Source organism: Diabrotica undecimpunctata, chromosome 1 (assembly GCF_040954645.1).
Source record: "Diabrotica undecimpunctata isolate CICGRU chromosome 1, icDiaUnde3, whole genome shotgun sequence".
Taxonomy (NCBI): domain Eukaryota; kingdom Metazoa; phylum Arthropoda; class Insecta; order Coleoptera; family Chrysomelidae; genus Diabrotica; species Diabrotica undecimpunctata.
In genome coordinates, this window is record NC_092803.1 from 47725460 (window position 1) to 47741278 (window position 15819).

At 31.9% G+C, this 15819-nt stretch overlaps 1 protein-coding gene across 1 annotated transcript in view; it reads right to left on the reverse strand.

Moving 5' to 3' along the window:
* Window positions 1–9976: 9976 nt before the first annotated feature.
* The window catches only part of Toll-9 (toll-like receptor 9), a 32220-nt gene continuing 26377 nt past the window's right edge, over window positions 9977–15819 (reverse strand). The window contains exon 2 of the mRNA XM_072542009.1: window positions 9977–12919. Within this exon, the coding sequence (XP_072398110.1) occupies window positions 10299–12890 (2592 nt within the window). The 5' untranslated portion in view covers window positions 12891–12919 and the 3' untranslated portion in view covers window positions 9977–10298. The remainder of the gene's footprint in view (window positions 12920–15819) is intronic.

Genomic DNA, 15819 nt, shown 5'->3' on the forward strand with positions numbered 1-15819 from the left:
TTAAAGTCAGGTTGCAAACAAATGGACCTGAACCCATTTTATTTGCCGTAATTGTCGGGAAGTATGTACCTAGACAAGCGTTTTTTTACTGCGAGCTTCATTTCTTCTTCTTAGGGTGCCTGTCCCTTCCAAACGTTGGAGATCATGCTAGCTATGATGTCTTTGTTGGTTGCTATACGGCATAGCTCTGTTGAGGTCTTTCAGGATCCTTCTGTATAACCATAACTCAAAATCCTGAAGTTTTGATAGAGTTTCCGCCTTCAATGTCCACGTTTTTACTTCGTACAAAAGGAGCCTTATTTTTGTTTCTAGGGTAAGGTCATGGCTCTTGAACACAGAGTTCATAGTCAAGAATGCAATTCTTGCCTTTCCGATGCGACATTTAATCTCTTGGGTATTGTCCCACGAATCATTGATTATAGTTCTCAAGTAGTTGTACTGTAAAACACGTTTAATTCTCATTTGATTCACATACAGATTTGCTCCAGTTATGTTTTCCTTTGCTGATGATCATGAGCTTGGTTTTGCTGGTGTTTATATCCAGTCCATATGTTCTACTTGTTTCCGTTATTTTGTTCATTAAGTTTTGCAGCCCTTCTATGGTATTGGAAAACACTATTTTTGTCATCGAATGCCATAGTCTGTGGACTAGTACGCATTTCGATGCGCATCGCCCCGCCTCGAATTTTCCCATTGGCTCTTGTCCTGGAAATCCCTATTTATCGCTCGAACAGCGCATATAAATATTGGCGATTTTCAGGTCAGCCAAGGCAGTCCCTCACGGGCTCTCCGAGAGCTTAGTGCTCTCGGGGCTCTGCTTCCTGCATTTATTTTCCATACTCTGTGGCTGAGAATTGTTTTAACTTAACTTGGTGTTTTATTTCGACAAAGAAATTGTCATGTAAGAAATATCTTGCCTTTTTCAAGGCAAGACACCGAAGATAAATATTTTCCAAGTCCATAACCCGAAAATGGACTTAAGTAGAGGAGCTCTTGACAGTATATTCGAAGCCCTCTACAGAGCACCCGGGGATACCAGAAGGTGGTTAGACCCTTAATTGTTCCCCCGAGGTGACATTGTATCATCTATCGTAGTCTTCACAAACTTTTACTCCTGGTTTTTTTGGGCTATAGTACGAACTCCGATTTGAGTCATTCTACTAGTATTTTTCCTGTCTTGTCTATTTCATTAAATATTTCAGTTATTATTTTTATTTGTTCTGCATCAAACAGCTTCAGCAGTTCCGCAGGCAGCTGGCAGCTGCCGCTATTTCTTCTGGTAGGATTTCGGAACCTGAATTTTCTTTAATGGTGGATTTTTGTATTGTTCTAAGGTCGTGAAAAAGTTTATACAAGTAGTCTTCCCATACTTTATTTTTATTTTTCTTTGGTTATGGCAATATTGCCTTCATCATCTGTTATTCTTCCGCTGTTGCGTTTTCGGAACTTCCCAGCTATTTCCTTTACCTTTCGATGGACATTGAAGTTATCATATCGACTCTGATACTCCTCTCTTTCTTAACATTGTTCTGTTTTTTGTTTCTCTTTGGCTTTTGTTATCTTTCTTCTGACGATAGTATGTATTCTCTTATATTCTTGGAGATTTTCTTTGTTTTTTTTTCTGTGATCCATAAATTCAACTATTTCATCGATCATCCACGATTTCCGTTTCTCTGTATCTTTATTCAGGTGTTGTTCTTTTATTTCTCTCACTGTTTCTTGTATGATGGTCAGACTTTCCTCTATAGTTCCTGCATTTCTGCATTTTAGCATCTTTGTATTGAGGTTTTCACTCACCTTCAGTCGAACATTGGGATCTTTTAGTTTTCTAACATCCGGGAGAGAAAGAGATGCAGATAAATTCATTACAATGAACATAATTTTAATTTTTCTAATACATCATATTTCATTTTAGGCATATATTTAAAAAACAGTAAAAATAATTTGTACATTTTGGAAGCGTTGTTCAGGCGTCAAGTCTATTCATGCTGAAATGCCAAACCAAACTTAACATAAATCACTGGGCAGCTAGCAAAATGGCCAACAGTTAACAAAGTGTTACCAACTTACATTTCTATACCTCGGAAAAAACACTCTTTACAAACATTTATGGGTTCTAACAAAATCTATCAATATTCTGTCCTGTTCACTTGTTCATTCAGTGTGTTTTAGTCTAGCATAGTATTTTTCATATAAAAATGCGTGCATGTCACAATTTATATAAAGTGACGTCACTTATATTTAAAATTTCCAGAGCGTCAACCTGAGTTCAAATTTTCCTAACACAGCTAATAATACGAAACCGAAATATTGATTAAATAACCAAAAACATTTATTGTTATTAATAATATAAATTTTACGAAATAACTCTTTAAGTCTAATATTCCACAAAATAATAATTTTAATTAAATATATCAGACAATTGTACGTAACTGATACGAGAATACTTTAAATTTTTTGACAGTTCAGCGTGTGGCAAAATTGTTTAAAGTGTTGCCGCTTTTTTAGAGTAAGAATTTTGTTTGTGTTTTGATTTCTTACACAATTTGATCATAATATATTATATATTAATAAATTGTATTTATAAATACATATTAAATTTAGATTAATAGCTTTAAAAACTAATAATTTTGTGTATTGTGATTGTGCTATGCCAAAACAACTAAATAGTCTGTAGACAGCTGATAAGCTTTCATATAAGATAGATTATTTTGATCAAGAAATAAAGGCAGGACGTTTTTACTATTAGTACTCTAAAAGAGGTAAGTTTAAATTTTAGAATATATAATTTTGTATTAAAATGTTTTCTTATGTATTTTAGTGTGTTGCAGTAATTTTAAAACTAAGTGTATTAACTGTTAATATAACAGTTTGACAAATAGTTGACATTTTAAAAATTCCTCACTTACTAACTATTCTGATGTTTTGGAAAAGCTGTGGGGTTCTGACATCGTAAATCTTAAATGACGTGCATGCAGTTTTATATGAGAAATACTAATATATATAATAAAATACTAATATATATATATATATATATATATATATATATATATATATATATATATTAGTATTTATATATATATATATATATATATATATATATATATAAAATACTAATATATATATATATATATATATATCTATTTTATCAGTTATATTACAATATAACAATATAAAAAGACAAACGAATCAAAACACTTCACCACTGCAATAAACTGTTGACTGAATGTTTCTCGCCGCGTTGGCTACCGCATTCAATATGGTGCCTTTCAAAGCTTCCTTGAAAACCACTGCTATCGTTATGCGTGGTACAATTTTCTATGACGTCATTCGCCGCAATATTGCAGTCGCAGTTTGCCGGTACCGCTTTCGAGGAAACCAGAGCTTTAGTTTAATAATTTCAAGACTCAAAAATGACAACGCTGTTGGACCAGACAATATTTGGGCAGATTTCCTGACATTTCTAAACAAAAAAAAAACTTTAAAATCCTAGCTAAACTTTTAAACGTTATCTATAAGAGTAAATATATTCCTGAGCATTGGTTAACATCTACAGTTATACCTGTTCCTAAGAAAGCAAGCGTAAAAAGGTGTGATGAGTTTCAATTGATCAATGTGATGAATTTCGATTGATGTAACGAGTTTGATGAGTCAGGTATAAAAAAGTCAGGTATAAAGATTCGATATAACCAAATCCGTAAAAAATGCGACGAAAAACTGAGCAAAGTACAGAAGGGTTTTCTAAAGAGATCAGGAAATATAAAGGCTTTGTTTGCGGTATGATAGAGAGAGAGAACAAGTAATAAATGGCCGCAATGGATTATTTTTCAAAATCACCTGAAATTGTACCCCTTCCTAATCAAGAAGCTACTACAGTAGTAAAAGAATTCATAACACATGTCGTATTACGACATGGAGTTCCTTTAGAGTTACATTCTGATCAAAGACGATATTTTGAATCAGAATTATCCCACATAGAAAAAGTCCCCTGACGAAAAAGAAGAAGTAGTTAGAGAACATTTAAAATGACATCGAAAATGAAAGGACCGAATCAAAATCAACATAAATTATTAAATAAAATTTCAATTCATTTATTTTATTATTATCTTAAATTGGATATATTACATATTTACTTAAATGTGTATTTCAATCATGGAAAGGGCCTCAAAATCAGCAAAACAGTTTTTTAAGAAAAATATTCTTAATGCAGAGGGTACGTACACGTTACATCTTTTTCGATCCATGTTTGTTATAACCGTGAAATTGTGCCAGATATCGATCAAACAGCGTTACAACTATAAAGAATACTGAGCAGGCAATACATGGATACAATATAGGTAAAACCATCTTGAAAACGAATACAAAAATTTAAAAAATAAATATGATTGACAAATTATCTGTGACTGATAGTAATAAGTGACATAATCAGCTCTTTTAATTTGAAAGTTGGTAATGTCTTAATGAGTCATAATGAGTTTCATCTAATTGTTTAGATCAGCATATTTGATTCGTAGGTCTACAGTAATGTAAGAATTTATAATCAATTGGTTTAATATCTCTGAAATTTATAGATTACCTCCTTATCTACACGTCATAAAGTCAATCAAATTCAATTAATTAAATTTCCCAATGGCATAAATATCACGTGAAACTGAAATAAGTCAAATTTGTCAAAACTAAACTAAATTGAATCGAATCTTAACGTGCAACTTTCTGGTCCTAGAGGTATTATACATACATAGTTTTAGGTAACTCTCCATTATATTGCCCAACTTTCATATTCTGGACTCAACTTAAGTTTAAATTTTATGCCACATAGCTGAAGAAGTAGTATTTCATCCTTATGGCGTATGGACCAAAAGTTTTTGGACAAAAATATTAATAAAAGATTGAATGAGAAAGTATGTTTTGTCTACTTCGCGATTTTTTTTAAATATCCGTCGTTGAAGCTGTTGTTCGCTTTCGAGTTGCCAATCATTATTGTAAACTTTCCTACTTAATTTTGCTTAAAAATCTTTAATATAAGATTTACAACTTTACAACTCTAGCAAAACTAGAGTTATAAATAGTAAATTGGTGACCGACATTTCCAGCTATGTTATTGGATGTTAATGCCATTATTTTGTTTGCTCATTTATATGCAGGCCCTTATTTTTTGGAACATTTGAAATGGAGAAAGTGGTATACACTTCTGGCTTGCGTATGGTACAGGCAATTAGGTGTAGAATCTGCGTAGGTCATAATTTGTGATAATTTAATAAAGATATTTTTGTGTTATCTATTTTGGCTTTCTTTTTTTCAATGTAAATTGTTTAATATGTAAGTTCAATATGTAAGTTTAAGTTGATATACATCTGTTATGCTAGCCGTACAACACCACTCTCCCCTAGACCTAACGGTACAATAGCTTGCTTTGAGAAAGACAGCGAACGCAGGATGGACCAAGCCGACGACACGCTGCCTTCCAGACTATTCAACGTGTGTTCCGAGAAACTGATCAAACGCAAACCATTGGAATTCCGTATAGAATTTTCGATAACGGGAAAAACGAAGGGAGAAACCATATAAAAGTAGGAAATTTGTATTTTAGTGTTGCCTCCAAGATGTTCCACCAGAAGAAGAATGAGAACGCTAACGCCCCAGCGGGTTTTCAGACTGTTTTGCTTTTTACTCTCTTAACACATTCAACCCTGAAGAGGATCAAACGATCCTAAACGGGTACAAATTGTTCATCCTTTTTCGAAATAAAGATAACCTAACTCTATCCCACAAAATGAAAATTGACTAACTGATTTTAGTGTTTTTCTTAAATGAATATTGTATCGAACAAGTCTAAATTGTAAGGTACGTTTTGTCGGGAATATAAATTGTAATATAAATTAAAATAAGTGTAAATAAATTAGTGCAAGTCTGTATATAAGTTATAAAGAATAAATAAAATATTATAATAATAAATTAAAAGATAGTAAAATCGTAACACATGGTGTTGAGAAGTGGGATATTGACATAAATTCTTTGAAAAATGACTAGGAAAGCGAGTGATTTAAAAATAACAGATTTACAGTTAGAACTTGAAGAGAAAAAACTAAGTTCTGTTGGCAAAAAGGACTGTTTTGACCCAGAAACTTACATATTTAATGACAAGCATGCTGCTGTCATCTGGTCGAATTGAAAAGTTTTTTCCGATGTGACCAAAGTTTCTTCCGATGTGACTTAAGTTTCTGATGACAATACATCTTAAGAAAACAAAGTTTCAACGGACTTCTTCTTTATTTTGTTTACGTATTTCCTTAGTTTGCGTGTTAGATTCGTTTTTAAATAATAACAAGTATTGATTGCTATGAAGCAGTAAAAGTTGAAATGTTTGACCTAAAATATACTTAATAATGTAGTTATTCATGACTAATATCTTTAACTTTCACTGCAAAGTGTACAGCACAGCAATAAAGTATGTTATAAATTTAACTATTTATTTTACACCATGAAGAAGGTTTTAGTGAATTTGATGAATGTGATGATTATTTCTAGTACCGGTTATAGACGTTCGTTTACGGTTATTTTAACGCATAACTGTTTTGTCTTTAAATTTTAAACATTCGTGATACTAGATTACTATATTTTCAGGTATTCTTATACTAAAAGTTACTCTTACATTAAATCTGTCGAATACACCATTTTCTAAAAAAATCGATTTGAAAATTTTTTGTCTTTTCGTTATGAAAGTTAAATTAATAGGTATCTTAATTAAATTTATAAATTACCTCTTGGTTTAATAAATATATATATATATATATATATATATATATATATATATATATATATATATATAATACACAATTCGTAAGAAAAGTTTGCGAAAAGAAGCAGAAAATTAAATTTAAACAAAATTTTATTTAATGTTTTTAAAAACAAAGTATTTATTAAAATGAAACAAAACTATCACAAAAAAAAACAAGTATCAAAGGTAGATAGTTACAAAAGATACTCAATATGATAACCATTAGTCTCTATGTGTAAATTTGCCCTTTAGCTTAGTTGAATTCGGAATTAAATATGTATTGGTAGAGATTTTCATTGCACCGAAAATTGGGAAATTTTGCCTTAAAAATTAGATACATTTTATTTATGGATAGGTCTGGATGCAAAATAATCTTTTGAGTGTTATTTCTGAAATAGTGGCTCACTTATTTTGAAAAAGATTTAGTGTGCTCTCTTACAGCTACTTTTACTTCATCGGGATCGCATGTGGTCTATTTTTTTGTTTTCCTCTTTGATTAGACAATATTTGATGAAACTTAACTTTTTCTTGCAATTTTTGGATACGTCCTTTTAATATGGAACATAGAGTTTTTTGACATACACGTATATTTGTTCTTGCAACAGGCAATGTATAGGTAAATGAACAGTTACTTATTTTCAGTTTCTCGAACATTGTTTTTGCTTTAAGTTAATTTCGTCACATCCATACTTACAGCGACAAGTTCTAGCCTGCAACAAAAAAACGCGTTGAAGCAAAACACAGTTGCCAACAAAATTTCAGTTTATTTATTTTTGTATTCAAATTATTTTTTTTATTTAATTAAAATTTAAAAGTTGGTTTCAATTAGCATTAAACACATTTTTATGGAAGCAGTTTTAAAAATGTATAGTTTGACACGCTCCACCAGTGTTAAACATATTTCAAAAATGACCTATACTAACCTAATTTATACAGCTAAAGCTATTTAGCTACTTAAACATCAGGAATTAAATACAATTTTTTGTACTTACGTTTACTGGAGGTACGTTTTCAGGAACAACAGTACCTTTTCTGGAAACATTATGCTTCCCAGTGTCTCGTAGAGTTTTTCTTTTATTGTCATTCCACTCACTTAGCCTAATTTTTCTTTTTCGAGACTTATTTAGTTGTTTTTCTGTAGCCACACCCACATTAACACATGCTTCATCCGCCATGTCTCATATTTTTAATGATGTTACAACCTTATTCGCCGCGGCTCGACTTAAATGCTTTCATAAATTTGAAATGAGGTGATTTTCAGCGACCAATTGTATACCAGTATACCAGAAATGATGATTACAACCTTATTTCGCTAATAACACCGATTTACAAATATTGAGGGTTACAACCTTATTCAATTTGTCTTGTATTTGTACATAACCGATATAGCACGCTTTATTTTTCAATGTACTAACCCTATATGTAGATATAATCTTTAATGTAATTTAACTAATTTGTTTAACAATTATTATATTAATTTAATCTTTGTTATTTTCTACTTTCTATTTAATATTTTCTTAGAATTATAATCACTTGTAATCGTGGTAAGATATAGCAAGGAAAAGTTATGATATTGCTAACACCAGGTTTAATATTTTAGTTTTCTAGCCATAATAATTTTCTTTTTTTCCGTTGTTAAGTAAAACTTACTGAAGCCTCGTGGTGCACCACACGTTGAAAAACAACTGCAGCATCATAGCAGATACCATGCAAAACAAAACTCAATACCTATTTGAAACTACAACGGTTTCGATCCCCGGTATCTCCATTAACTTGAAATCTACAGGTTCAGATAAGATCCATGGATCCAGCATCTGAAGCCACCAACAAGTTATCCTGTCAACTACATGAAACCATAAGTATCAATTTCAAATTTGTATAACGCTATAGACAGGATTTATTTTGTTGATATTAAAACTTCATTTTATTTTTTTTAATGTACAATAAATATGTAAGATATAACTCTAGTTAAATAAAACTATAAGCCTTGATTTCATAGTTTATTAAAACTGTACCTTCTAGCCCATAACATTACCTTTTGTCCAAGGAGGTTAGCCTGCATCCTGGTGACAGCTATGCTGACTGGTTACTGTCATTGCTCTCACCATTTAGTACTCCAACCATCTGGTTCAATGTCAGAACTGTCATCAATACACTTTTTAATCATACTTTTAGCAATGGCTACACTCTTCTCAGCCATTCCATTTGACCGTGAATAATTGGGACCTCTAAATTTAATTTGGTAATTCCATTTTCTGGCAAATTTTTTAAAATGGAAGCTATTGAATGGCTTATTATCAAAAAATATATAGGCTGGTAAGCCATTTATAGCAAACATTGATCTTAAAACTTGAATAACACAAAAAACAGATTTGTCTTCTATTCCAATAACAATTATGTCCCTAACCATGTCGTCCTGATCTTTTTAATGTCATTTTCACTGCTTTCTTTAACTCAGTCACAAAACTATCAATATTTTGTCCCTCTTTTTGGGCAATGCTGTTGAACTTAAACCGCTCATAAATAATATTTGATTTATGGGAGCAGTACTCTTTAAATTTATCCATGACCGGTTGCAACTTTTTTCATCTCCTGCTACACTAAATGTAAAAGTGTTAAACAATTCTAATCCATCATCTTCAAGTAAACTTAAGAATATTGTAAATCACTATTGGATTATACTACATCGACTATAAGCCTTGATTTCATAGTTTATTAAGACTTCACCTTCTAGTCCATAACGTTACCTTCTGCCCAAGGAGGTTAGCCTGTATCCTGGTGACAGCTATACTGACTGTTATTGTCATTGCTCTCACCATTTAGCACTCCAACCACCTTAACATTGTATAGTTATGTACAACATATTACAAAATATGATCAGTTAATATCCTGTTTCATTTGTCCCAACCAAGCTCACTTTTCAAATTTGCATTAAAGATAAGACGTTCTCACACAATTGGCTCCCAACTTTCAGAGGATAGTTAAATTGTTACGCCTTTGGGTATTGAACTTTCTCTGTGGCGAAGTTTGGCAGGTTGAATTCTTCAATTTAAATTACTGTCGCTAGAAGAGATGTAGAAGAACTGCTACAAAAGTTGACGTATAGAGAGTCATGCTACAACCATGCTAAATACTTCAATGACTCAATATTAATAACTTCAAATGTCAAAATAAAAACAAATAAATTAAAATAACAAATAAAATACAATATATTTATTATGATACACAAAATGTACATTTATTTAAAATATTATCTTCCAAAGTTACAAAGAACTCCAAAGATCACTTTAGTTGATTTTGTTTTACGTGCAGTTCGTAAGTATGTGCAGTGTTGCCAGATCGTAACAAAAATGTGAAGAATAAGGAAAAATAAAGAAACTAAATGAATATCGTACAATTGCATAATACCTGCTGGAAGTTAAACGGGAAATATACATTGAGAAAAAAGTTTTTGTCAAGAGTCAAGTTAGCTCTTTTTAAGTTTGAAGGAAGAAATTAGTTAACGGTAATATACAATTATTTACATGTGGGTGACTTGTGTGATTTGTTCAAATTTAGATGCAGCAAGTGTAGTTCTCAATTTATTCCAAAAGAATTTCTGTTTCTTATCATCATGCTCCCACTGCAAGTAAATCCTGGTCTTTAATAAATATTTTAACATTGGAGTCATATTGCTTTTATTAACGGATCCCAATTTGATGACAACTATCGTATCATCCACAAAATCACCATTTCCGTCTTCAAAGAATAGTCGATGATGTTCTGCGATATGACTCTCCCATCGGCACCATTGAGATTTAGCGTAATTGTCGCTAACGACTAAAACAATTTTCCTGCTATCCGAAATACACGCTAAAACACATTCTGATATGAAATGTCCAACATTAAAATCCCTTTCGTATACACAGAGTTTTAAATAAGGTGCATAGTCTTCTAGCATTGAGACCAATCGTACCACAAAATTTCTATCTTCGCTGCTATACGAAATAAACGCGTCATACTTATAGCTCTTTTTAGTTTTAATAGTTCCTTTAGTCTTTAACTTAGCATTTCTATTAAGCTGTATTCTCATTAAAAACACCCAGTACTTAATATGCCATCTATAAAAATATCCTAGTATAGCCAAAGATGCAAACAATATTAGAAGCAATACTGCTGGTATCACTACAAATAATCCGTGATCAATATTACAGCGAATATATCCTTGACGAACTCCTTCAAAATAATCCAAAATGTTATAAAATACTTGTTTGGAAGATGCTACTGGTGTGAGACACGTTATACCTGCAGGTCTCAATACTTCTTCTACGTGTTTTTCGGAGTGTCTTGTAAACAGTGCGTATTGTTGGTAGCTTATACAATCGCAACTAAAAGAATTATAAGCTACTGACAGCGTTGTTAAGTTTGAAAAATCTTCCAACATAGCTGGAGTAAAATAGGCCAGTTTATTGTGTTCCAACAAAAACACTTTAAGTTGTTTATTGTTAGTAAATATCCTCTCTTGCCACACTTTCATCAAATTAAAAGACATGTCTAAAATTTCCAAACGGTTTAAAGCAAGGAATTGATCTGGAGATATACTCACCAGTAAGTTCCTATCTAATCCTAAATGTTTTAAAGATTTTAATTTTTCAAACGGGTTTCCATATTTACTGAAGTAAGGTATACTGTGTCCTCCTAGTAGCAACACCTCCAAATTTTCCAAACCTTCCAGCATATCAACGTTAAGTCCTACTGGATAATTATTAGTGATGAAAAAGTTGTTTTCTAGATTTAAAACTTTTAAATTTTTAACATGCACAAAAGTTCTGTTTTGCATTCTATATATGGTACAGTTCTTTAAATTTAAATATCTTAATTTCACTAAACCTTTGAAAGTGTATTGGAATAAATGAGCAAGATTATTGTAGCTCAAATCGAGATACTCCAGATTCGCTAGCTTCAAAAAAGCGCCCTCTTGTATTTCAAAATATGATGCCTTTGCGCCATTTTGGGAGTTTTCTTTGATAACTAGTTTAGTAAGTTGAGGTAGTAAAATTCCTTTTGGGATGGAAACTAAATTGTTGTCGCTTAATGTGAGACTGTGTAATTTCGGCATGTTAATGAATGCATCATCGGCAATATCGTATATAAGAGCCTCTGTTAGATCGAGAGATTTTAAATTGGGCATATATGGAAAGATTCTAGAAGGAATAATTTGGAATTGGTTTTTGGCTAAATTGAGATTTGTAATGTTTGATGAAGCTATGATTTGTAGTAGTTGCTTGGGCAAATGTACCCTGAAACCAGTTGAATATAAATTAAGTAGTTTTAAAGGCAGTTTATGTTTAATAACGGTTACTAGGGAGTCACTAATGACAGATTCGTTTAAAAAGTTTTCTCCTATACGCAGCGCCTGTAAGTGTTTTAACGGTAATAAAAATTTAGGATGAACGTATTGTAGGTTGCATAATATCAAATCTAGTTCCTCTAAAGAAGAGTTTTCCATCTGCGAAAAGGTGTTTTCGAAAATAATGGTGAAAGTGTTTTCATTTAAAGATAGTTTCCTCAAGGTTGGTAATATATTTGGAGACAAATTTATTGTAATGTCATACAAATTTGTAAAACCATTTTTAATCAAAAATAGCTGTTTGAGATTTCTTAGGCCAACAAAAGTATCTGGTTGTAGTGTTTTCAAGTTTCTGTTGTAACTTATAGACAAGTTTTCCAGCCTATCGAATCTTTCTCCAAATATACCTGGGGCAATATATGTTAAGTTAAAGTTGCCTTCGAGCTTCAAATCTTTTAAAAAACTTAAATTACTGAGGTCACCAGCATGAATTTCTGATACATGTGTTCCTATAATACTAAGCACTGGAGTACTTATATTTAATTTTATAGGTAGTGTGTTGCACTTGGTGATGCCGAAACATAGGGTGAAAACGTTAGGAACTTCACGGCATATGCAACCAGATTGATCTTCTCCTATGTACTGAGGCACTGGGAGGAAAACTTCTGCGTTATACTTAGGAGGGTCATAGTAGTCATCGTCTGGGTTGAAAGTCGTCACATTTTTCACCACCAACCATAATACAATTATTATTAACAGTTTTATCGCTGATCTGAACAGCATATTATGACGTCTACATTGGAGTCCATATCCTTAAACAAAATAAAATAATTAAAATTTGTAAATAAAACAGTTAGCTATATTATGTGTATAAAGGAGTAGCCGCGAGAGCTGTAGTAGAAATAGTGTAGAAAGTGTAGTGTAGAGAGCTATCAGTGTAACGTAGGTAAACTACCAAAAAGAGAATATAGTGATTTATCAAAAATATTCCAAAGATACAACTTTCTAAGAGCACCCTATATAGTATGACCTACATAAACATTTTAGGCCCCCTCGCTCGTGTCGGGAAGAGATTTGGGTGTAGTTCTTTCCAAATTCATATACAATCTGGTTGCATTATCTTTAAAATTAAATTGAATTAGGCGTCATTCATTATTTACCATCGTAAGGAAACGAGATCAGACAAACAAATAAAATGAAAATTTTAAAACAAAGCTATTAACAAAGCTAACCCTTATTATTTTGTAACGAACAAAAAGTTATTAGAAGATGTTAGGAGAATTGCATTATCTTGGAAAAGAAATAAACATTCTCTGTTTAGATATTAAATTACAAACGAGAAGTTCTTATACAAAACTAAAATTAAAATTATATAGTAAGAAAACAAACATTTTATATCTTGATATTAAATTATGAATGAGTAATACTTATAAGAAAATAAAATCATACTTTACTCCAAATTTCGAAATTCGTTCACATAAAAAAATTATATAGAAGATATTTATATATTATATAGATATTTATGTAATTAAAAGCCGAATGACAAATTACATCACTGTTATTTAGTTCATAGATAATCTTCACTGTTTAATAAAAAAAATATAAAATTGGTACAACCTGAATTATCCAAACGCTTGTGTGGCTTGTAGAAAGGATATAATTTTTACCAACTAGGTACTCAGACCGGGATTTAAATCTATCGGCAGCAGGAACATAATATCCCCCATAAAAATCTGTATGATGGGGGTGGTCAAGCAAACGGGATATTCCAAACTGGTTTCAGAACACATACCATAAATCCATAGCTATTAAGATAATATCGAGCCAACATACATAGTTCTGGCAAGTATAAGTGCTCCCGGTAAGGGTCTAAAATAAATATTTATTTGAAATATAAAAGAAAAAGGCAATTTTTTGGTTTACTTCCTGGGGACCAATACAAAACATGCGTCCTTATTACTTTTTTGCATACGACAAAAAAAAAGGAATGAGATGACGTTCAGTGGGGGGTCATCAGCACTCGGATTTGGTGAGGCCAAAATCGGAACTAGTATGAACTGCAGTTCGATTCTTAAAAGGTAATTTAGATGATTTAGAGGCGGATAGGTGACGGAAGTAACATTAATTTAAATATTTACTAGAAATTATAATAATAAATTTTTGAAACTTTGAAAAATAATTTGAAACTTTTGAAACGGTGACATCAGTAGAAATAGTGTAGAAATGTCAAGTTTGACATTAGCATGTTTGACCATCAAGGTTTTACGTATATTAAGAAAACAGTAGTAGATTCATCTGCTTGTTCTCATTTCTGGTGTGACATAATAACATTTCGGTCTCAACCAACTAAGTATAGAACCTTTATCCCTATCTATAAAAAAAGGATCACTAACCGTATGCAGCATTACAGAATCATTGCCCTTATTCCTCATGCAAGCAAAATGTTGCTACATAATTATAATCAATGAATGGCTAAAGAACTTTATACTTCCAGAGATAGCTGAAGAACAATCCGGATTTGTACCAGGGAAAGGAGCACCTGAGCACATACTGAACACCAAACAGATAATAGAGAAAGCGAGGAAACACAATATACAAATGCTGCTATGTTTCGTAGATTCCACAAAGTCTTTCAGTAAAATGGAATCCCCTCTGGAGTATAATGGGAAATATGAGAGTGTCTAATCACCTAGTTAACCAAATAAGAAATCTGTGTGATGAAAAATCAGCCAAAGTTAAAATACACAGAATATATTCAAATGCGTTCAAAACACAAAAAAGAAACTAATCAAGGCTGCAAACCATCACCATTACTTTACAACATATGTATATTCTGATTATGTAATCTGATTATATAATGTAATAGACGAATAGGTTGGAGGAATCACTATAGGAGGTAGAAAAATCAGTAACCTACGATACACAAACACATATGAATATATACCTTATATTAGCAGCGAATGAAGTAGAAATTACTAGCATCACCGAACAGCTAAGCTGGATAAACAAATAATTCGGACTTCAGATTAACACCGGAAAAACAAATATATTGATCGTAGACAGGGCACGTAATAATTTACCGCACATATACCAAGTGGCGAATTTCGAAATAGTAGTCAGATTTTTATACTTAAGCTGTAACATTTTTTTATATAATTAAAATAATAATTATTTTTATTCCATTTACCCCCGTGATGATACGCTCATGTTCGGTGTACGGTCTTCAAAATTTTATTGAATGCCCGGAATTTCTCTGCGTCCGAAAGGTTTTTAATCCTTTCCGTGTTAATCCGGAGTATGAAAAGAACTAATGCTTTTCGGTGAAGGCGGGTCTTTTAAGATAGATTTGTAAATATTCCGAAGGCTCGTATAGTAATTTTTCTGTAAAGACCCAATCTCGGGATTTCATATTTTATCACGTACCAAATTACCTCGGACTTTCCTATAGCCGTTATAACCTTACCTTCTCAGAAATAGATACAGGCTGGTCTATCATTTTTGGGGGGAGATACCCTCATCTTTTCTTGGATAGTTTAGAAAAATTTTAGAGGAACCAAGTTACTTACCGGTGGGCATTCGTCGAGTTAAGACGCTTAACTCACATTATCGTATCTGCTACCTTACCGTCTCTGTGCATTTTCCTTATAAGTGTGTATACACTTGTTTATTAGAGTTTTTTTTATCTTACACTATATTAGTTTAAGTATAGTTG